Source organism: Aethalodelphis obliquidens, unplaced genomic scaffold (genome assembly GCF_003676395.1).
Source record: "Aethalodelphis obliquidens isolate GAN/ISIS:26980383/991018 unplaced genomic scaffold, ASM367639v1 scaffold4, whole genome shotgun sequence".
NCBI lineage: Eukaryota > Metazoa > Chordata > Mammalia > Artiodactyla > Delphinidae > Aethalodelphis > Aethalodelphis obliquidens.
The window spans coordinates 53527761-53553600 of NW_020837948.1; the positions used below are offsets into that span (position 1 = coordinate 53527761).

At 36.9% G+C, this 25840-nt stretch overlaps 1 protein-coding gene across 2 annotated transcripts in view; it reads right to left on the reverse strand.

The window, feature by feature from the left end:
• Positions 1–25840, reverse strand: part of MSH3 (mutS homolog 3) — a 183893-nt gene that overhangs the window by 49367 nt on the left and 108686 nt on the right. For both annotated transcript variants that reach the window (XM_027100714.1, XM_027100715.1), the window contains exons 17-19: positions 24317–24433; positions 18753–18860; positions 12894–13005 (exon numbers count right to left, since the gene is read on the reverse strand). In XM_027100714.1, coding sequence (XP_026956515.1) covers positions 12894–13005; positions 18753–18860; positions 24317–24433 — 337 coding nt within the window. The remainder of the gene's footprint in view (positions 1–12893; positions 13006–18752; positions 18861–24316; positions 24434–25840) is intronic.

Consider the following 25840-nt stretch of genomic DNA (forward strand, 5'->3'; position numbering starts at 1 on the left):
AATGGAAATCACCCAATCAGAAGAACAAAAAGAAAAACAAATTTAAAAACTGAGAACTGTTTAAGGGACTTCTAAGACAACATCAAGCGAACCAACATTTGCATTATAGGGGTCCCAGAAGGAGAAGAGAGAGAAAAAGGGGTCAAAAGTATATTTGATCAAATTATGGCTGAAAACTTCCTGAACCTGAAGAATGAAACAGATAATCAGGTATAGGAAGCACAGAGACTCCCAAACAAGATGAACCCAAATAGACCCACACTAAGATATACCATAATTAAAATGGCAAAAGTTAAAGAGAGAATTCTAAAGTCATCAAGAGAAAAACAGTCATATATAAGGGAACCCTCATAACGTTATCAGCTGATTTTTCTGCAGAAAGTTTGCAGGCCAGAAGGGAGTGGTATGATATTTTTAAAGTGGATAACCTACCTAGCAAGATTATCATTTAGAACTGAAGGAGAGATAAAGAACTTCTCAGACAAGCGAAAACTAAGAGTTTATCAATACTAAAGCTACCCTAAAAGAACTGTTCAAAGGTCTTCTCTAAGTGGAAGAGACTATAACATAAAGTAAGTATCTATAGAGAAGGAAAATCCCAGTAGTAAAGGCAAATATATGGTAAAAGCTGAGGATCAACCACTTAAATAAGTTAGTATGAGATTAAAAGACAAAAAATTGTAGAAGGAACTATAACTACAATGAACAACCGTAAAGGGATAAACATGAAAATGTAAAATATGACATCAAAAACACAAAATGTGGGAGAGGGGATATATAGCTGTTAGGCTAACTGATGCCATCTTGGGCCCTTAGAGTCTCTCCTGTCCTTCCACTGACACTACCCAGGACTGTACTATGCAGTAAATCACTTCTCTGTCATTAAGGGCTTTGAGTTAACAGATATTGTTTAATAATAATTAGGATCAGGTGGCCTCTATGCTGTGTTAGTCCCCAAACAATGATGAAAACCTTCACTGATGTATTCCTAGTACCCACAAGACTAGTTACTCATTCATAAATTTAATTCAGGAATGCACATTCTGTTTCCAAGCACCTATCCCCCACACCCTAGGTCAATTATAAAATTGTCTCAATGGTCCCTCGGCAGTGCAGACTGCACCTACGAATGCCTCCGTATCACTGTCTCCTCAATCCCAATTGCACCCTGTGAGTAAGTTACCCTATAATAAACTGACGCATTGATTATATGGGGCTGCCTGCCTCATTGTTTGGTCTCAGGATGCCTTCTCAGTTGGGTGGGACTTTTTTTTTTTTTTTGCGGTATGCGGGCCTCTCACTGTTGTGGCCTCTCCCGTTGCGGAGCACAGGCTCCGGACGCACAGGCTCAGCGGCCATGGCTCACGGGCCCAGCCGCTCTGCAGCATGTGAGATCTTCCCGGACCGGGGCACGAACCCGTGTCCCCTGCATCGGCAGGCGGACTCTCAACCACTGCGCCACCAGGGAAGCCCTGGGTGGGACTTTTCATTCCCACTGTCCTCTAACAGGGGAGTAAAAAATTGTTCAAACACATCTTTTAGAATGTGTTTGAACTTAAATGACTACCAATTTAAAACAAGTAGAGACAGTTATAGGTCAACATAAATAAATCCCAAGGTAACCACAAATCAAAAACCTACAATAAGTAAACAAAAACTAGAGAGAAAAGAACACAAGCACACCACAAAAGAAAAATCATCAAGCCAAAAGGGAAGCAACTAAAATAATAATAAAAGAACAGAGAAGAACTACAAAAACAACCAGAAAACAAGTAACAAAATGGCAATGCCAATAAGTACATACCTATCAATAATGAATTTAAATGTCAATGAGCTAAATGCTCCAGTCAAAAGACATAGTGTGGCTACTGAGACTTTTTTAAAAAGGACCCATCTATATGCTGCCTACAGGAGACTTACTTCAGAGCTAAAGAAACACACAGACTGAAAGTCAGGTTGGGAAGAAGGTATTTCATGCTACTAGAACAACAAGAAAGTGGAGGTAGCAATATTTATATCAGACAAAATAGATTCTAAAACAATGTCTATAACAAAACACACAAAAAAAGGGCAATATATAGTGATAAAGGAATCAATACAAGAAGAGGCTATAATACTCACTAACATATATGAACCTAATAGAGGAGCACCTAAGTATATAAAGCAAATACTAACAGACATAAAAGGAGAAATTGACAATAATATAATAGTAGGGAACTTTAACACCCACTTACATGGATGCACAGATCATTCAGACAGAAAATCAATTAGGAAACAGTGGTCTCCAATGACACATTAGACCAGCTGTCTACAGGACATTCTATGCAAAAACAGTAGAATACACATTCTTTTCAACTGCACATGGAATGTTCTCATGCTAGGCCATAAAATAAGCCTCAACAAACTTAAGAGGGTAGAAATTATATCAAGCATTTCTCAATGACAACCATATGAAACTAAAACTCAATTATAGGAAGAAAAATGGGAGAAACACAAACACACAGAGACTAAACAACATGCTACTAAGACACCAATGGATCAATGAAGGAATCAAAGAGGTAATCAGAAAATACCTTGAGACAAATGAAAATGGAAATGCAACACTCCAAAATCTATAGGATGTAGCAAGAGCAGCTACAAGAGGTATGTTTATGGCAATACACACCTACCTCAAGAAACAAGAAAAATGTTACAGAAACAAGCTAACCTACCATCTAAAGGAATTAGAAAAAGAAGAACAAAGGTCAAAGTCAGAAGAAGGAAGGAAATAATACAGATCAGAGAGGAAATGAATAAAATAGAGACAACCACCCTCCCCAAAATAGAAAAGAACAATGAAACCAAGAGCTGATTTTTTGAAAAGATAAACAAAATTGATAAACCTCATTAAGGAAAAAAAAGAGAGAAGGCCCAAATAAATAAGAAGAGAAATAATAATTGATATCACAGAGATACAAAAAATCATAGGAGAATACTATGAAGAGTTATATGCCAACAAAATGGACAACCTAGAAGAAACAGACAAATTTCTGGAAAGAGACAACCTTCCAAACTGAATCAAGAAGAAATCTGAACAAATGATCACTAGGAGTGAAACTGAACATATAATTACTGGTAGTGAAATTGAATTTGTAATTTAAAAAACCTCTCAGTGAACAAAAGTCCAGACCAGATGGCTTCAAAGGGGAATTCTACCAAACATACACAGAAGAGCAAATACCTATCTTTCTCAAACTATTCCAAAAAAAAACTGAAGATGACAGAACACTCCCAAATTCATTCTATGAGGCCACCATTACCCTGATAGCAAAATCAAAGACACTACAAAAAAAGAAAAGAAAATTATAGGCCAATATCTAAGATGAATATAGATGCAAAAATCCTCAATAAAATATTAGCAAACCAAATCCAACAATATATAAAAAGGGTCATATACCATGATCAAGTTGGATTTATTTCAGGGGCTTAAGGATGACTCAATATTCACAAAATCAATGTGATATACCACATTAACAAAAGGAAGGATAAAAATCACATGATCATCTCAACAGACACAGAAAGAGCATTTGACAAAATCCATTCATGATAAAAACTCTCTAAGTAGGTATATAGGGAACATATCTCAACATAATAAAGGCCATATATGATAAACCCACAGCTAACATTATACTCAACAGTGAAAAGCTAAAAGCTTACCCTCTAAAATCAGGAACAAGACAAGGATGCCAACTCTCACCACTTCTATTTAACATAATATTGGAAGACCAAGCCACAGCAATCACACAAGAAAAACAAATAGAATGCATCCAAATTGGAAGAAAATAAGTAAAACTGTCACTATTTGCAGATGACATAATACTATATATAGAAAACCCTAAAGTCTCCATCAAAAAACTATTAAAACTAATAAATGAATTCAGTAAAGTTGCAAGATACAGGACTAATATAAAAAAATCAGTTGCTTTTCTATACACCAATAGTGAACTATCAGAAAGAGAAAAGCAAGAAAACAATCCATTTAACATCGCATCAAAAAGAAAAAATTACCTAGGAATAAACCTAACCAAGGAAGTGAAAGACCTATACTCTGAAATCTATAAAACATTAATGAAGGAAAATGAAGGTGATACAAAGAAATGGAAAGATATCCCGTGTTCATGGACTGGAAAAAATATTGTTAAAATGTCCATAATACCCAAAGCAATCTGCAGATTTAATGCAATTCCTATCAAAATACCCATGACATTTTTCACAGAACTAGAACAAATAACGTTAAAATTTATATGGAACCATAAAAGACCCCTAGTTGCCAAAGCAATCTTGACAAAAGAGAACAAAGCTGGAGGTATCACCCTCCCAGACTTCAGACAATACTACAAAGCTACACTAATCAACACAGCATGGTACTGGCACAAAAACAGACACAAAGATCAATGGAACAGAGTGGAGAGCACTGAAATAAACCCACACACTAATGATCAATTAATTTACAACAAAGGAGACAAGAATATACAATGGAGAAAAGACAATCTCTTCAATAGGTGGTGCCGGGGAAACTGAACAACTACATTTAAAAGAATGAAATTGTAACACTTTATGACAACATATATAAAAATAAACTCAAAATGGATTAAAGATCTGAAACCATAAAACTCCATAAATCATAGCAGTATTTTTGGGGATCAGTTTCCTAAGGCAAAAGAAACAGAAGCCAAAAGAAACAAATAGGACCTAATTAAACCTAAAAGCTTTTGCACAGCACAGAAAGCCATCAACAAAACAAAAAGACAACCTACTGAATGGGAGAAAATATTTACAAATGATATGACCAACAAGGAATTAATATACGAAATATATAAACAACTCAGCATCAAAAACACAAACAACCGCATTAAAAATTGGGCAGAAGACCTGAATAGACAGTTTTCCAAAGAAGATATACAGATGGCCAACAGGCACATGAAAAGATGCTCAACATCACTAATCATTAGAGAAATGCAAATCAAAACCACAATGAGATATCACCTCACAGCTGTCAGAATGGCTACCATCAAAAAGTCTACAAATAAAAAATATTGGTGAGGATGCTGAAAAAGGCAACCCATTTACACTGTTGGTGGGAGTGTAAATTGGTGTAGTCACTATGGAAAATAGTATGGAGGTTCCTCAAAAAACTAAAAATAAAACTACCATATGATCCAGCAATTCCACTGCTGGGTATGCATCTGAAGAAAACAAAAAAACACTAATTTGAAAAGATTCCTGCACCACAATGTTCACAGCAGCATTATTTACAATAGCCCAGATATGGAAGAGACCTAAGTGTCCATCAACAGATGAATGGATAAAGAAGATGTGGTACATATATATAAAATGGAATAACACTAAGCCGTAAAAAAGAATGAAATTCTGCCATTCATAACAATGTGGATGGACCTAGAGAGTATTACACTTAGAAAAATAAGTCAGACAGAGAAAGACAAATATTTTATGTTACCACTTACACGTGGAATCTAAAAAGTAAAGCAAACGAAGGAATATAATAGAATAGAAATTGACTCACAGATATAGAGAACAAACTAGTGGTTACCAGTGGGGAGAGGGAACAGGGGAATGGCAAGATAGGTGTAGGGAATTAAGAGATACAAATTACTATGTGTAAAATAAATAAGCTACAAGGCTATATTGTATAGCACAGGGAAATATAGCTATTATTTTGTAACAACTTTAAATGGAGAATAATCTATAAAAATACTGAATCAATACATTGTACACCTGAAATTAATATAATACTGTAAGTCAACTAAACTTCAATTAAAAAGAAAACACATTTATAGCAGAATCATGAGAATAATCTGGCCATAGAATTAAATTAAGCTTACAACTCAAACATATTTTATGGTATGCATTATTGTTGCTCTGCTTTGTCATTAGGTACAAAGTCATCAGGGTATGCACATTATTGTAATCACTCTTACTTTTAACATTTATATAGACAAAACAAGCATTTCTGGGAGTATCTGTTCTGGGAGAAGAGAGGAAATGGAAAGTTTGTGGTCTTTGCTCTCCTCGCACACTACCTCAACTTGACTAGTTTCAAGTATCATTCTTGTAACAAATACGTGAGCTCCTACTATGTGCCCACATGGTAGTAGGTTCTAAGGCACCTTCTTGATCTCAGGGTAAGAAACTGTGACCAGGACTCTAGTGTCCATCCTGCCCCACTCTAGAATACTTGGGCTGTGGATTTCCCTTGGGTGACAGAGATCCACAGGGTTCGAGCACTTCCTGGGAATCTTCCTGCTGTGCGTATTTGACTCATTTTCCTCCCTCTTACAAATTTAGAAGCCACCAACCACACTTTTCCCTTTCTGCCTCCCAAAAGGTAAATTTATATTATTTATATTAAAAAAAAAAAAAAAACAAAACCACGAACTAAAAACTCCACCTTGGACTGCTATAAAAAAATCCATCCATTACGAAGTCATTTGGTTTAAAAAGTAAACAATCCTGAGACTGCTGTGGGCTATGGTGGCGTTTCCCAAGCAGTACTGAGACAGGCTGGGACCTGGGACCCTTTGCTGCAGTGCTTGCACCTGGACAAACGTCTCCTCGAGAAACAAAATACAAAGAAACTATATGAGACTAAAAACAACTGCATGAATGCGCAGTTGGGGTAAATTTTGGATAACAACATACAAAGAGACCAAAAACCGAACTGCCACTTCTGAAGAGCCGGGAGCAAAAGCAGGGTACTGAGCATGCCCCCTGCATACAGCACCACCAAAGGGGTGGGCGAACCCCCTAAGCCACTCTCCAGCCCATCCCTTGGACACACCCCTACCCTCACCTCATATAAGGAACCAGCTTGGCCTCCCTGAGTGAGCCAGAGAACCTGTTGCTTGTTCTCGCTCCTCCTTGCTGAGGCAGGGGCCCCAATAAAGCCTTGCCTAAATTTCTTGTTTGGCCTCTTATCAATTTCTATTGATTAAGGAGGCTAAGAACCCTGGTTGGTAACAGTATGTCTTGGCAAACTGTCTTGGTCTGCTTCACAGGTTACAGGTGTTCCAAGATGCTGACCCTCAAAGTGGCAGGTGGAGCTGGGGCAGTCAGAGCTCCCAGGACAACCTCCTTTTGCTCTGAGCAACCTTTTCCTTCTCCTTTTATGCCAGTGTACCAGCACTAGCATCATTTTATTGGTGTGCTGCGAAGTGAAAAAGGTTGGAAAGCACTGGCTTGCCTTAGCATACTTTCATGTTTTGGGAAATAGTTCAAGACTATTGAACTTAACCCCTGGCAGTCAAGTCCCCTTTCTGGGCCTTGGTTTACTCACAAGTATGAAGACGTGGTTACACTAAATGATCCCTAATGTCCCTTTCTAGTTCTACAGTATAATTACTGTGTAACTTGTGAATTTCCCATATAACATCCTGAAAAATAACATTTTGTGAAGAAGAAAAAAGCACAGATTTGGAGTAAGACTTGGAGACTGCTCAAGACTTCAAGTTAATCCTTATTTAACAAATCTGATTAGATGCCTGCTATGTGCCAGAGAGCCGTGATTGACAGTAGGATTATAACTAAAGCAGAGAAGCAAAGTCCCTGTTCTCTTCAAGCTTATAATCCACTGGGAACCACAAACCAAAAAAAGGCAATTACAATTTAGTGGCATAAAGACTAAACTGGGGAGAAATACAGAGTGTTGTGGGTATGTGACAGGGGTACCCATCCCAGCTTTGGTAGGGAAGCTTTAGTGCGGGATGTGACACCAGGACCAGACTTAAAGAAAAGCAGGCGCTGGAGGGCATGTGGGGTGGGAGGTGGGTGTGTGGGAGGTGGGTGCGGACGGTGTGGGGGAAGATGACATTCTAGGCAGAGGGAAGACCATCTGCCAAGTCCCTTAGTGGCGCAGTACGTTGGGAACTATACGACTGGAATTTTAAGCATTAATTCAAATAAGGGAGTGATATGACAGGTTAGGAAAAGCCCTGTGGCTGCAGAGTGGAGAATAAACTGGAGGTGGGCAGATTCAGTGGCTGCTAAGTCTACAAATACTCAGATTATGTAATGAGTCAGGGAAGGGAACCAAAAAGGGAGGGTTTAAAAGCGTATTCCTTTCAATTATGCTTGCAGAAGTCAAACAAGGTTTCCTAGAAGAGGAGGCAGAGCCAGGTCTTAAAGGATAAAAAGGAATATACAATAGCACCTTGTTTTTTTAAATTTTTTGTATTTCTATTTTTTTTGATGTTCAGATGAAACAATAACTGAATGCTAAAAATTAGGTAGGGATATATTTAAAAGATACTTGAAAAATTCTGTTCAGCTAAACCCACTTTCAGTGAAATGACTCTTCTATGTCATGCCTGAGAGGGCTTTTTCTTCAGCCTTCTTTACATTTTTATACAATCTCCCTGAGTGACAGACCCAGAATCTAAACTCCCTGTACATGCATCGTGATGATTCTTAAATCCCTAACTCCAGCTCAGCCCTCTCTCCTGGCTTTTATATCTACCTTCACCTTGGGATCTCCACCAAATGTCCCACAAGCACCTCAAAGTCACAGTTCCTTTCTATTTGATTCTTTGTTATATTCCTGCCAGAAAATCCAATGTAGCAGGTTAAAAAAAAAATGTTAGTTTGTTTATTGACCATTCGGATATCCTGTACTTTGAAATGCCTGTTGAAGTCTGTTGCCAATTTTTCTACTGGATAATCCGTTAGTTCCCTCATAGCCTTTATAAGTGCTCCATCAGTGTTAATTTAATTGGATCTATCTCCCACCAAATTAGAGCGGTATTGTGTCTCTTCTTTGTAAGCCTGAAATCAAGCACAATATTGACACAAAGTAACTGTGTCAAAATCTGTAAGAATAAAATATTCATAAAACAATGCTAGTAAAAAATTCATAAATCAATGCAAGATTGTGAGATGTGAAAAAAAATGAGTATTCTTAAAACCGGTTGAGGAAAAGCAGGCAGTAAGTTGGCTTGTTTAGAAGCATTACAATGAGTTCATATAATACAGAATCCAGAAAAGTATAATTACATGTGCAAAAGACCATTTCTTAAAATTACATGACTATCAAAAGCAACGATGCCACCTGACTTTCAGGAAATTATTTTCAGAGTGTATTTTATAATTAACACCTATAAAATATTTAAAATTGAGTTTTACATAGTAAGTTCTTTTTCAACAGTATCCCTATATAGAAATTTATACCCTGCAAAAAAGAATGCACTTCACCATAGCAACAGTTCTATATCAACTCCTACTCAAGTTAGAAAAAGCATATGTAAAAGAAATGAATATTCTGGAATATTCTGAGGTGCTTGCTGGAATAAATCACTCCACTTATTTTGTAAAAATTTAAAAGTAAGAGTTCAACGTTTCTTTGAAACATTCCTGTAATTAGGCTAATTTAGTTTCTCAAATCTTGCTTTTTTAAATAGTGTAATACGTTACTTAAAAGAGGGGGGGAAAAAGAATAAAAAAAGGAAAAAACAAATTCAATGTCAAGAATAACATACTTGATTGGTGTTTTGGGGGATGAGAATAACAACAGGAAATGATGTTTCAAGTGATTTATAAGTAAACCAAGGTACTATATGTTACAACTCTATTACTTTCTCAAGAAAAGTAACACCCTACTGGTATTATGGAAACTGAAAAAGAAATTCTTATGTTCACAGAGACTTCCTGTAATAAGTACTTCCAAGTACTTATTAACTTGGTTTGATAAATTAAGTAACTTACAAATTCCCTAATGAGAATAAACATGTTTACAGACACTGGGGATCTGGTTATGTACTCCTACAAGTCTTTGGATGATATTGCCAACGAAAAATTGCCACTTGCCATCTGCCTCTACAAGGACTAAGTCACAAACCACTGTAACCGCTGATCTTCAACACACCCTGGAAGGATTTCAGGGTGGAGATCAGGAATCAGGCACTCTGTGCTCTGGGAAAAACTGGCAGAACAGGCCTTCAGATAGTTAGATGTTTTCAGGAGGACATTTTGAGCCCAATTCTTGTATCTCCTCATATCTAGAAAAGCACTAAAATTATTAATGGTGGCATCTGCTCCTCGTGACTAGCAGCAAGTCTCCGCCAAAACATGTGCTTGACTGCATGCACCCCCTTCACTAAAAGCATATGTAACACTGACCTTCCCCCCACCTCTTTGGAGCAGTTTCTAAGAGCTATCTGAAATGCTGTCTCCCAGGCCAAAGCCCTCATTTTGTCCCACATAAAACTCAACTCACAACTCTCACACTGTGCATGCATTTTTTTTAGTCGGCAATATCAGAATGTATCGTTAAACTTGATGTAATTCAAAGCATTTCCTTTCACTCACCACCCTTGTGGTCAACCAAATTCACCAGGCTCACATCTCTGTCACCCTTGCTCACAGCCCAAGATGGAATACTCTGTGATATTCCCAACTCCCTTGCTCTCCTGGGCTTCCTTTCTCTGACCTAATTTCCAACTGCTCCCCTACATTTCAATTTTCTCACTATCCTCTGAAAAATTCCCCAATAGTTCTATGTTTCTAACTTCCTTGCTTAACATTTCCTTCATACGCTGACTTAGACTGAAAGCTGGCTGTTATTCCCCTGCAGTCCTCTCATTTCAAGGATGAGCTTTTTGCCACATCCTGTCACATGTATCTCAGGGTTCAAACGTTCTCCCATATCTGCTTCCTCAGGGCTTTACCATCTCTGCTTGTCTTCACCACAGGCATCTACATCTACCTCCAGGTCACCAGTCTCCATCCCTCGCAATCTCTGACACCTGGACCACCTTCACCTTCCACTACAAATCCTGTTGTTTTAGATGATTTCAATGTGCATATGGTTGCCTTTTTCTCAAATGCTGTTCCCCGATCTCCTCATCTCCGAAGACCTTCTCCACTTCTGCTACTCACCTTCCATGGCCATACCTAGGATCTTGCCCTCACCCAGAACACTACCTCTGAAATCTTGAAGTCAGGCATCTCATTCTCTGATACAATCTCTCTCACTTAACTATTCCCTACATATTAATTCTTTCATCTCATCACCAGATAATTTTCCTCTGTGTTGACAAAGACTCCCTCCTTGACTAAATTCTAGTCAGGCTCCTCTGAGCCCTCTTCTTGACTAGGCCCCAACCTTGGCCTCTAACAACTGCAACCCTCTCAGCACAAATGACTTCACTTACCCTCCCCACTAAGAGACCAGAACAAAAGCCAGCAGAGCTTCTAACTGCTCAAGGCTGCATTCTTGGGATGACCCCAGTCCCCCTTAAAGTGCCTGCCTACAAAAGCACAACACTGCCAAGAGAGAATTTGTACTTGTTCCAGCCAAACGTGGTGATAGGCAGATAGACCCCGAACCTTCTCTTAGAGCAGTTACTTCAGAAAGCTTGCAATTATAAATCCTTTCTCTGCCCCTCTAAGAGGTAAATCTTCTACCACCTAGAGCTGCGTGAAATGCAAACATTGAAATGCAAACATTCATTGAAATGCAAACATTCATGGAGATAACTCTCACTGTCCTTCTCAGTCCCTGTGGGAGGGTATTAGCAACAGTTGCCAGTTAATAAACGCAGAAGGGTCTCACACTAACCAAACCCCTTTCTCAATTTTTCTGTTCCCACTTCCTTGAACCTGCCCACACCCACCACTCCTCCCTACTCCCTCATTTTCCCTTTAAGACACCCAGTCACCTCTGTACAAACTGAAGTTGAATTCAGTTCAAGCTGGACTCTTTTCCCTATGCAATAATATTACTGAATAAAACCACCCTTGCCACTTTAATTAGTGTGAGGTAGTATACAGCTCTGTTTATCTTTGGCAATGTAATTCTATGTAACACACTAACACACACACACACACACATACACACAGAGTTCACTTTTTTCCCCAGCTTTAATCATTCTCTTGCTAGTATTCTCAATCCTTTAGGGAAAAAAAAAATCTAAATTCCTTAACATGACTTTAAACAAATTGGCCTCTTCCTTATTTCTGACACTTTTTTCTTTACACTCTATGTCCCAACCTTCCTCAACATCTTTCAGTTCCCTGAACCCACCCTGCCTCACTCCCAGACTCTACCATGCTGGTTTCTGACCTGGAATACTCCTCTCCATTTCCCTGGCCTGCAGTGACTCACTCTCTTCAGTCAGTATTTCATCCCTGGGAAACTTCGCAAATGCTCCCCCTACATTGGGTTAGGTCAACCTACTACGTGCTCCATGACACCTGGTCTCCTGTACCCTAGCCTGACCAAGCTGTATTGTAATAAACTATCTTCTCTGCTAGACCACCAGCTCTCTAAGGGCAGGGGTATTTCTGTCTTGCTTCCCACTCTCTGTCCTAATACTCTGCTTCACTACCTGGGGCTAAATAGGAACTCAGTCAGTATGTGTTAAATGAATAAGTATTTTAAATCATTAATGTAGTATAAGAGAACTCTAGCCCATATAACAAAAATTCTTATCATTGAAATCAGCTGAAGCATCTGTGATTCTTTAACAGAATGTTTGAAAACAGTAGAGCACAAGACAAAGCCTATACTATACACCAACAGGAATCTGCAAAACCATGGCATGATTCTACCCCATTAGCATCTGCGAGCATTTATAAATATAAAATATTTTCCCTGGATTACCAAGGATAACTAATTAAGGCTAATCCTTTAGTTGCTAAATTGTTCCTTCTATAGATAGTCTTTCATTGGAAATAGCACTGATTCCATATTTGGTGGTGAATATAAAACTACAGCCAAGGATTAGTTGATTTAAAGCCTAAGGTAAAACTTGTGTAAATTTTTAAAACATTATTTGGTATTTAAAAGTTTGAGATTAGTGTTATCATCTTTCACTTATTTTTGGCCATGATGTGGTACTTACCAACAAATTTGTACTATTGGGAACATACTGGCCCTGTTCTCCCAGCAGCACGTCAATCACAGGGTGCCGGCCATTTTTTATTATGATTTTCCTTTCTTCTTGTAGAGTTGGTCTGCGAAAAGAAGCATGTTTCAATTTACAAGGCAAGGAAACAGGCTTTTAAAAAATCTCTAAGAGCATGAAAATTTTTGTGGCCAGTCTGTCAGACACACAACAAAACCTTAAACATGGACTTTAAGAACATATGTTCAGAATGTCTTTGAGTATAAAAGTTAAATTTCAACTGCAGAATCAGAATTGGAAAGACAATTATAATTATAGTGCTCTGAAGCACAAACTTTAGCAGAGTCTTACGATAGCTCCGTAACTACCTTTATGAGATCCTTTTTATTTTTCTACTATTCTCTAAAATATTTTCATTAATAGAAACTACAGTTCAGATCACTGCTACTTAAATCATTTTTAGTAATAAGCAAAATAAAGAAAATCAGGCAAAATTATTTCTAGATTTAATTATTACATTAATAAAAATTGTGTGTTGGACTTGGGGACAGAAGGACCTAAAAGTTTCATATTCTGTTTAATTAAAACATCTTTATATGGTCTTTAGTATCTTTCACTTTTTTTGATATAAAAAATGTTTGTTTGTTTTGCTGGTTTTGTTTTTTAAGGTTTTATCTTTCTGTTTTTATCTATAGCTTTATCTATCCAAGCTCTTGTGAGCACTGTCCTTCTCTCAGTCTCCTCCCCAGAGGTTACCACTGAGAGCAGTTTGGAGTCTACTCTTTCCAACCTTCTTCTCTCCATTTAAGTTTATATACACTGATTGTATTGCTTTGTGATTTCTTCTTAAAAAAAAAAAATCATACTGTAAGATATCATTCCACAACTACTTTTTTTCTCCCTTAATATTCCTCAATACATATAAAAGGCAGATTTCACCATTTACCATATGGGTCCAATGGAATCTTTCATTTATTTTTTAAGTATTTCTAAGTCATTTTACAAGTAATATGTAGAAATGCAAATAAAAGAATAGTGAAAAAAATCATGACAAATTTTAGTAAGAATTCAAATACAGCAAATCTCAAATTTTTATTCTCTATTTCCTGGTTTTGAAGGCATATATACCTGGAATGGGCAACACACTGTGAATGTAAATAACTGTTCATAAGCTGTCATGCATGCACCTGGACCATATTCATTTATAAATACTAATTCTAGATTTCAATACATTTCTAATAGGTTTTAGCTTATCATTATTTCTGATTCTTTTACCACTTGCAACAAAAATGCACTGTTTGAAAAAAAATGCACTGTTTGAAGAATTTTTTTGAAATCTTTTAAAGCTCATAATTTTGTAAAAGAGAAGACAAGCCATCTTCTTTGTTTCATAACTGCAAAACATTTTTGCACTTACCTTTATAAATACAATTAGAATAATCAATCAAATGAGTATTTTTATTTTATATCATCGATTTTCTTTCAATCTCCTGCCTTCAGCACCTATCCACCAGCAAACAGCATCAAGTAAATTTTACCGCACAAATATCATAAAAGAATACTCCCAGACGTCCTTTTAGCAAAACAGGATGGTCCCGTTTCTTGTCACTAAGTATTGCATGCTGTGTGTTTCCTTTGGAATAACAAACTGGATAAGAATACTACATTTCATTTTGCCCTCACAAATAAATTACTCACACACTAATTCTTGAGTTGGAGACAGTGCACCTAGGATATTATTATCCACACACTCATAATCTGAGATTTTGTTTACACCAGAAATTTCACCACCATCATTAGTATCTAGAGCACTGCTATCTTTCCCTTCACATTCATCTTTTGAATAACCTAGTAACAATGAAATGTCTCCCATCAGTTTTTTTCTCTTTGCTATTATGGGTGAGAAATGAAAAATTCTGAGTTCTCAACTGTGTAGCCTCAAAGTTAGAAGCAAACTACAAGAGTGGCATCTCCAGTCTTCTTATATACCTTCTTGAAAGATGATGTAACTCTTCGGAAAATACAATGAGAAAAATGAAGAATGACGTGACAGTGCTTTCTATCTTAATTTGGCATCATCATTCTCCAGCTTCCTTCTTATTTTAGACTTTTACAGCATACTGGGAAAAATTGATAAACAGTGATGAAATCATTCCTAGGATGATGAAATAGTAAAGCATTCCAGACATAAGCAAGATAAAAATCATTAAAGATCCCAAAATGAATCTTTGATTTATAAAAGGGTCCAATGGACCCATCTGGTAAATGCAAGACAGAATAAATTTTATTCTCCTTTAAAAAAAAAAAAGGTAAATTGTCTCTTTGTTCTTTGGAAGACCTTTAAAGAACTCAAAGCTGAAATTAGGTCCAGTGAACCCTGATGGCATGGAATACAGAAGATGACAGATCATTCCTTGTCAGAACTTCAGCATTCTTTGGAAGGTGCTGAATGATAAGTTAGCTGTTCTCCACTGTTGAACATTTAGACTGCCTAGATTTTCACTGTTATAAACAATGCTCCAATGAACACCCATATATACGTGTGCATGTGCATATTTCCAGGTGTTTCTCTAAGCCAGAGGAAATTCCTGAAGCAGAATTTCCAAATCATAGGGTATGCATATTTGTTAACAGATGAGATACCTGTATCAATTTACCCTCCTACCAGCAGGATATGAAAGGTGACTTTTCATACCCTTATCTAAAGTTGGTATTATCAAACTTTCTAATTTTTAACAGTGTGACCTCATTGCTTTAATTTGCAATCACTGATTCCTAAGGTTGAACGTCTTTTCATCAATTTCTTGGCCACTTGCTGGTCTTTTTCATCTTAACATCCTATCGATGACCTCCTCAAGTGCTTAGACTCAGAACTTTCACATATAAGCACATTTCTGAACTTACTCAAAACACCAAGAAATACTACTTTCCTAAATAAATACTTAAATTCTTCTTAAATATATCTGGCTAACAAAACCCCAAGAATGTACACTCACATGTCTCAAAGAAAGTCACTAAAGTATCTTCTGAGTAAACAATTCGAAATCATCCTTTGGAAAAGGACATTTAAAATTACAAGAAAAGGACAGTTTTTGAATTTTAGGGTATAATTTTAAAATACAATTTTTACCTAAATGGGTTATGAATCTACTGTAAAAGAAAAAAGATGAAACCAACTGTAAGCGATATCAGTTTTAAAATAAAATTCTAAGTGCTCTGCCAAGTGAAATCAACATATATTCATGACATTGATATGATTTCCCAGGAAGGTTTTCACTTTAGAATAAAAATTTGATTTTTTCTGCTCTAAAATCTACACTGACTTATTCTGTTACTATCAAAATTACATAATGACAAAACACTTCCTGGTATAGTAAGAAGCAAATGATTATTCAGAGAGCTGAGATGATATACTAGGACAGGACAGTTACAGCAAGAAAGATATGAAAATCATGTTGAGGGCATTTTGTGGCACTGAAGAGAAAGAACTGAGAAAATCTGGATTCTGCCTGAAAAGAATGAAACATTGAACTTGAACAAATTTACTTATTTTATATTTTTAAAATTGCATCATTCTCCTTTAAACGCCCCAGAGAAACAAAACATAATCCATATTAATAAAACAGTATAATGTCCAGAATACGAATTGGATAGAAAGACCTAGAATAAGAACTTCTGCATAAAGATTTAGACTCTAGTGAATAAAGTGTCCTAATAGCATTTAGAAAGAAGAGACTGTAATTATGAAGCCAAATAATCAATTTTAACTGCAATAACTCAGATGCACTGAAATCTTTAAACAAGTTGGAAATCTAAGAAAAAAAAGTATAAACTTCAGATACTTAAGTACTAGTTTAAAAGGTATTTTAGATAAACGTTTCCTATTTCATGGCTATTTACACTCAATTTTATGGCTGCTAAAAAAGAGACTGAGTATATTACTTAAAGGTTATGGTGTGATTTTTCATTTAAATTTTTCAGGTGGATTTTTCTTAATATAAAATATATAGTATCCAATTAGAATAGTATTTTAGTGTGCAACATTTCCTGAAATTGTCTTACTGATAGAAGAGGTGGTTTGGAACAATCGTACTGAGGACAAGTAAGAGGTTGGATAAAGTACAGAAAACAGCTACTTGAAGGCTCCTGACAACTAACAGGACAGCAAGGAATTACCAGGGCAGGATCTGGGGTAGAACTGAGGGTCAGGGAGACTGTTTGCCAATTACTGAGGGAACGGCTGACACTGAGCACTATGGACAGCTTTAATCTGGATTGAGATACCAAAGGCTGCGCATCAGGCATAAGAGTGCATATGAAGTGAGAAATGCAGATTCTGAATCTTTGAACCTTTGAATATTTGAGCCTTTGAATCTCTGAATCACCTCAAGCCCTGATAAGGACTAAGTGATGCCAGACGTTAGTGTATTGAGATGTGACTCTTTCAGAAGAAATATAACATCAAATTATTTCTACAAATGATTTTGCAAATACAATGCCTACAAGATAATCAAAATAACCAGGCATTCAAGGAGATACATGAATGAAAATGAACAGAAACAACAGACAATAGAAACAGGCCCACAAGGACTACAGATATTCGAATCATCAGACACAGACTTTAAGATAACTATGCTTACCATGTTCAAAGAGACAGACAAGATTGCGAATTGACAGAAAACGAAAAATGATTTTTAAAACATAAATTATTATAGGTATGAAACATACTAAAAACCCTTAGGCTCAGATATTTTTTATTAAAGACAAAAAACTTTTACAATACTTAATTCTTTCTGATTTTTGAATAAACATCTGTGAGTAACAATTGCTGTTTATTAAGTGTTTATCATCTACCTGGTCCTGCTTAGAAGTTTCATAATGTCTTTATCACATTTAATTTGCGCAACATTTCTAAGAGGCAGGTATTATTTCGTCAATGCAGAAACTGAGGATCAGACAGGTTACAAAACTTGTTTAAAGTCAGTTGTCAAAAACCACGCTGGTATTCAAAACTATGCCCCTAAGAGATGATTAGGTCATAAGGGCAGAACCCTCAAGAATGGGCTAGTATTCTTATAAAAGAGACCCCAGAGAGCCCCCGATAGGGCAATGCCCACAGGAGTCACAGAGAGCCACCAGTGCAAAATTCCGGTCTGGGGCAGCTGCCAGAGTGAGCTCAGGCACAGAGCACCAGCAGAAGTGGGGCTACCAAAGAGACCTACCTCATGGGCAGGGCCCAGGCACAGAGCCACTGTGGCAGCTGGGTGGCCTGGAGCCCTAGGGGCCCAACCTTTGCCAAGCAAATCTACAGGAACAGGACTGCCACCCCAGTGGGTCAGGAAAGCAGGACCCTTGTGCCCCAGTGGGCCTAGAGGATAGAGCACTGAGTCAAAGATTTAGCTGATGCTTAAGATTTGGACTTCAGGAAGAGCAACTGAGTGCAATTTGCCTCAAAATGAATCATACCTTAACTCTCCCCCATATCTGATTTAGATGATATTTAAATGAGACTTTTATAATTATAAAGTTAAACATATCATAAAGTGTTCCAGTGAATGCTAACAAATGAAAGGATTGCTCCTTTATGAAAATGTCACCCACATAAACCTAAAAATTGAAATATGTAACATTCCCCTCTAGTTATAGTGAATATCTGCTTTCACTGCACTCAATGGTACAGCAAGAAAGGAATTTCTTAACTTTAAATCAAGCTATATGTGTATGACATTCAGCTTTACCAAGAGTTCAACATATTTGAGTAATTTTAATACCTTACAACAAAAACACTGAAATTAATTGAATAATTCTATCTGTTCTAAAGCACTGGAAAAGGGGAGAAGTGAAAAAACACATTACCTGCAGTAATCTCCTTGCTTAGCGACCTTGGCCAAGGAGAAAATGCAGTCAACAGTTGCTAGGTGATGTACTGCTTTACACAAGGAGTGATAATGTTCACTGAAGTTCCTACAGAAACAACAACAACAAGGTGAGCAAACTGATTTCTTAGACCTGTAAAAGCTGCACAATAAGTAATCACTTTGTTAGCTTAGATGAGCATAAACAAAATAACCAGGCATACCTAGCAGTTAAGAAAGGTGGAAATTACAGTGAACTACTTTTCTGTTTAATAACTTGATTGAGGCTTCTTTTTCTTTCACTTGGAAAGAAATATATATATTCAAAAGTTTCTATACAAAAGATGTCTACTATTAATACCTTATTGCACATTTCATCTGACCATGACACGTCAACTCAGACCTAATGAACACTAATGTAGTGATCATTTTCATTTAGCTTAAGTAATGTCATGAACTAGCCAAATGGGTCAGCCTCCCTTTGTGCTTCTCCTTCACAGCATCATCCAAACTAGGAATAACAGTCTTATTATCTTTCTCTCACATTGACTGGAAACTTCTCGATGGTAGAGCCCAAATCCATCTGATTTACTTATTTAACATCTAGCCCATAGAGTTGACACTGTAATAAATTTCATAGAAGGCAAGCAAGAAGAAAGGTACTTTTTTTCAGTAACCGTCAGTTGTCTTATTAATAATTCATATAGAAATTAAACCTTAGACTTGTTTTTCGATAGGTCTGCCATTGACTCAAATCTTTGGCCAATTAAGTAGCTGGTGATCTAAAAGCTTAAAAGACTTTACTGAAAGACTTATTCAAGAAAAAATATAGGAATGTATCCAGGGGGTTTCCTTCTCTTTGTTTTTTTTTTTGCTTAGATTATCCCATTATCTCTTGTCACAGGAGTCCCTTATACCCTTTTAAAGAAGGTCCCCACAAAAGTGATGACTGTTATGCTGAATGCTTCTCTTAAAAAATATTTCTGTATTGTACTATGGGTTTCAGAAACTGAGAGATTTAGTCTGTTTGCTTCTTAAATCCAAAGGTTTTTAGAGTGCTTCCTAGCTTGAAAATGACATCCAGATTAAGCTACTATGTGATTAGTTATTACTATAATACTGTATTGATCTTTTAGAATCTGTAATTTCTGATTTTTTATTAATATTAGACTATTCTATGTAAATGACTTTTTCAGATACTAGAAACAACACGTTAAATATCCAGTTTTATTTCTGCATTAACTTTGTGAATTGAAAAATTTGTGAACTGAAAAAGATATCTTTACATTACAGTATATTTTAAACTTCTTTGAGTAGATGGAGCATAATGAATACAGTTTATCAATTTCTCCCTGAATTAAAGTTAATCAAAACAAACAACATGAATCCCACTAACAGTATTAGGAGTCTGTGCAAAATCCCAAGCACAAAGGAGACTGGCCCCTGCCATCAGACAGGAGCACCAAGTTTTCACCTTAAAAATGACTCTTGGGCTTCCCTGGTGGTGCAGTGGGTGAGAGTCCGCCTGCCGAAGCAGGGGACATGGGTTCGTGCCCCGGTCCAGGAAGATCCCACATGCTGCAGAGCAGCTGGGCCCGTGAGCCATGGCCGCTGAGCCTGCACGTCCGGAGCCTCTGCTCCACAACGGGAGAGGCCACAGCAGTGAGAGGCCCACATACCGCAAAAAACAAACAAACAAACAAAAAAAACTCAGTTTTGAAGATGCCACGTGATGCACAGATGTAACACCCCTGAGTGGTTGCCCAGTGATCAGGCCTTGTCATTTCTGGTCTGGCTTCAATTTTAGATCTGACCACTCATCTATCCCTTGGACTGTGGCTGATTCTGTCCCTAATTCTAATTACTGACCCATCCGGTCTTCCTATCCTGGCACTCTCTCTTTTGCCAGAGAGCAGCCACATTTGATGTTTCTGCTCTTGCCTCTCTGGATCTGAGTGTCAAAGTACCTGTGGCACTTAAAAAAAAAAAAAAAAAAAAAGCAGCCAATTTTTTCCTACTGTCACTCCATTCTTCTCAAGTCCTGTCCAGGCTACTAAAACCCTAATTTGCCACTACCCAACAGCCTTAGGTTGAGGGTAACTGTCCCTGATGACCTTCTAACTTCCGGGATTGAAATGAGTAACATAACTCTCAGTCAGTACCATTTCAGTTTAACAACAAAAAAGGCAGGAGAGAGAAGGTAATTATTTTGATACGGACGACAATGTTCTTTTTCATGTCAATTGTATAAATACGGCATGTGAAAAAAAATTTTAAAACTATCATAAACCTTAAACATCACCATCATAACTTCATAATTCTTAAGAAGCCTTGTTTGACTTCTCGGTCTTTGTCTATTTGCTACACTTCGCCAAATTTCAAAGAGATCATTCATACTTAGAAAAATGACAAGCTGAAAAATGGGCAGTTCAGATAACAATCTGATAGACTGGGTTTATGTCATAACAACGTGCAACTTTATCACTAGGCCACCAAACAACTTCACCTAAACACTGTGATTTAATTTCTGGTCAAAAGATATTGCTGGGTCCATGGCAAGAAGATTAAGACACTTGTGTTCTAAAGCTGTTATGACAGTTTACCATCATATGTTTACTATCAAATGTTGCTCAATGATATCTGAAGTTAATAAAAAAGGAGGATACTTTATTTTTATTTGCAAATGAATTTCTAAAATAATCAAATGACTGTGTGAGAGGTATTATAATTCAATTTTTAAAGAATTTGCAGTTGAGATTATTCAATATCCACAGCCCATCTTCTAGAACACAAAAGAAGAGACAGTTTTTTGAGAGAGGCTTCTATTCACAGACTTTGTTACAGCCTTGATTTCTTACGATATTTTGATAAAAAGTAATTGGACTAATGGACAACCGTTAGTATCTCAGTAAGAGACAAAAACACTTTGTATAGCTGGTATTCAATCCTCTGGTGTCACGTTCAATGAGGTTAATCATTTCTGAAATGACATTATATTCACACCATCTGGCACCTCAGTAAACAGTATGCCATAACAATCAATGCTATTCTCAAGTTGGGGCTCTAGTTGCAAATGCTGTAGCTAAATTTCAGCCAATACTCTTTTTTCAGATAAAAAATTTAACATATTTTTCTCATTTTGAAAGTAATATATGTATATTATAGAAACTTTTGATATCATGTATCTGCAAAGTACATTAAATTTCCAGTAACCTCATCATCCAGAATTAATCACTTAATATTTGAGACGATACACATGCCCCCACCCACCCCCACACACACACACTTCTCCAAAGATATACACCTGGACAAACCTCTCCTCGAGCAACAAAATACAAAGGAACTATATGGGACTAAAACTAACTACTCACATGCCCCGTTGGGGCAAATTCTGGACAAAAGATACAATGAGACCAAAAAACCCAACTGTCACTTTTGAAGAGCCCCAAGCAAAAGCACGGGGTCAGGAGCAAAAGCAGGGCGCTGCACACGCCCCCAGCTCACAACATCACCTAAGGGGTGGGCAAGCCACCTAAGCCACCCCTCCGGCCTGACCCCTGGCCACACCCCTACCCTCACCCCGTATAAGGAACGAGCTTGGCCCCCCTGAGCGAGCAAGGGAACCTGTTGCTTGTTCTCATTCCCCCCTGCTGCAGCAGGGGCCCCAGTAAAGCCTTGCCTGAACTTCTTGTCTGGCCTCTGATCAATTTCTATTGATTAAGGAGGCCAAAAACCCTGGTCGGTAACAAAATCTCTTTCTGATGCTATAATTCAAAACTTTGCTGGGCAACAAGAGATGGTACCAATTTATTACCTTTTAAAAACTCACATATTGTCTTTTTTGTTCCTTTTTTTCCACTTGTCAGATTGGTTAATTTAAATGGAATAAAGCTCCCTGAAGACTTCACTGAATACCGTTCAAGTTTTTAAAGAGAAAGATTTCTGTTTAGACTGATGCCCATGGATTGATTCACCATGGGCGGGCTCTACAGCCTGATGGTAAGGGGCACACACCCTACCACCAGATACCCTGGGTTGCATCTGGGCTCCAATCCTTACCCTTGTTGTGAGCAACTTATTTTTCATTTCTGCATCTCACTTTATCCATTTGTAAATTGGGGATGATAACAGTATTTCACTAATAGGGTTCTTGTGAGGAATAATGAGCCAACATATATAAAGTGCTTAGATGTGTGGTGGTCTGGAGCCAGCTCCCATTGACTCTTGAAACTCAGCTGTGCACATCTCTTCCCAATCCAGTCCAGCAGGAGATTGCAATCAGTCCAGGTGGGAGTAGTGACACAACAGAAATCAAACACACACTACTACTCTTCCAGAGAGTTGGCTGTTAACCATTTACCAGCACACGAGCAAGTTAAATTAAATATGAGCACGTGACTATTAATAAATCCAGAATGAGACATTCTTTAAGACAAAGGCAGGACTCTTCAAAAAAAAAAAAAATCTCATAAAAATCCAAAAAGGTAGGGGCCTATTCTAGATTCAAATACACTAAAGAAACATAATAACCAAATGCAACATGTGAAAGTTTTTGTTAAATATGGGGGGAGGAAGACTCAGACATAGAGAACAGACTTGTTGCCAAGGTGGAGGGAGGTGGGGGAGGAAAGGACTAGGAGTGTGGGATTAGCAGATGTAAACTATTATATACAGCATGGATAAACAACAACGTTCTACTGTATAGCACAGAGAACTATATTCAATATCCTGTGATAAATCATAATGGAAAAGAATATGAAAAAAGAATGTCTATATGTGTATAACTGAGTCACTTTGCTGTAAAGCAGAGATTGGCACAGCACTGTAAATCAACTCTACTTCAATAAAAAAAATTAAAAAATTAAATATGGGGGGAGGGGGAATTGAGGCAATTCAATATTTCTTAAATTAATATTAATTTTTCTTAGGTATGATGTAAGATTACAAAGCAAAATGTCCTTATTTTTAGAAGATGTATGCTTAAGTATTTAGGTGTGAAGTATTACACTGTCTAAAACTTACTTTAAAACGTTTCAGGAAAAAAAAGTGTATGAGAGAGATATAAAACAAATGTAGCAAAATGTTAACACTTGATAAACCTAGGTGAAGGGTAGATAGATCTTCATTTCAATTTTCCCACAGATGTAAAATTTTTCAAATTACAAAGTTAGGGGGAAAATGTAAAGGATGTAAAAATATAAGAAAAAAATTAAATGGCAATGATAAAAACAAAATAACTAACCCATACTTGTCCAACTCTGAAAATGTTAAGCCTTTATATAAGAAAAGTAAACAAAGTCCAAGGTAGAATTTCAAAGTGACACTACTAAACATTCTTAGCAACAAAATGTTAGTACAGTAACAATAAAGTATATTTGGTTTCTTACTAAAGACTAAAATGAGCTTACATTTCAAAGGATTAAAAATAAAATCAGAGAACACATGTACTCAACTATTTTATGGCAGGTCACAAGCAGTAATCTCTACTTTTCTTTTTGATGGAAAGATTTTCCGGTCTATTTCTCATAGCAAAAAGTCAGATTATATTTTTCATTGTAAACTCACTCTAGAAAATCAAGCCATTCAGCACTGCAGTCAAGGACTAGCTGCTCCCGGAGCTGATTCAGATGTCTGTACTTTTCTACAATAAAAGGAGAGTGAAAGCGGCTCACAGCTTTTGTGCTGGAAGAGAAGAAAAAACATAAATAGGAAATCAAGGTTACTAAGAAATCAGTAATGCCATCACTTCAGAAAACTAAAGTAGTTATTGTTCTCTGATGAGCGTTGAAAGTAAATAGCTGTAAATACAGAACATTCTTCAATTATGATCCTGAACTTTACTGACTCCAAAGATCTTTGTTGTAAATAAAATACTTGAAGTTCACAGGACTTTGTTCAGGAAGCTTTTAAAATTCATTTCAAGTTATATCCATATGGCAAAGTCAAAGTTTAGAATTTCTGTTTCATAAGTAAAGAGCTTTTTTCTTTAAATTATACTAAATGAAAATGCTTGCTTTTTTAAAAAAAGATCAGACGCAAATATAACAAAGGAAGTCCTAACAAAGCGGGGAGTTGGACATATTGGTGAGGGTGGTATTATTTTTTATATTTTATACTTTTTTGTATGATTAAAGTATTTCAGTGAAAAAAAAAGCATTACAAAGAATAGCAATGTATTAATTCAGGAAGCAGTCAAAGAAGAGTTCTTCATGATCTAACTATAGATTCACAGTGACCCTGGATGGGAAGAAATATCATGTACTCCTCTTCTGGGCTTGCATATCATCTCTGCTTCTTCCTCAAGAAGCTGCAGAACACAATGGGGGATGCTATGGGTCCCCAGTCAGAGAATCCAGACCAAGGCTTCAACTCTGCCACTTACTTGCTAGCTATGTGACTTTGGGCCAATAAAACTGGCTTTCTCTAAACTGAAAACCTTCCTCATCTATCAAATAGGGATAATAATAATATCTACCTTATAGGTACAGTTGAGAGGATCAGATAGTGCTTAGCAGAGTACCTATGTCATTAGTATTCAATGTTAGGAGTTGTCCCATGGTGGTGGGGATTACTGCTATTGATGCTATTACTATGATGGGAACTTTAAGAAGAAAAGGTCAAGATTGAGTGATAGGCAGGTGATGACAGAGTGTATCCTGATCTTTGTTTGCACCCTCACTCCTGTAACATGCTGTCACAATCACCTTTAATTTGGCAAGTTATTGGATTATAAGTGAGCCTTTCACATTAGAAATCTGACTTGATATTCTAACCTATTCCTGTCAAGGTTCTGATAGCTAAACAACAGATAAAAAATAACAGTGAAACTTCCCCCATACCGTCTTATTTATTCATTCAATTTACATCATTGAAATGTTCAAAAGACGCTGGCACTCATTTATGCCTTGCTTATTGCTTTTAAAGTATGGCATCTAGATTTCTATGCAAACATATTTATCATAGTTCTCTTCTGACAAAACTCATTTAGTGAGACATTTTAGTGATTGTTCTAGATACACTAACATGATTTCTAGTAATTTCTCTTCACAAAGCATATTACCATTCATTAGCTGTAGCACAGGACAAAAA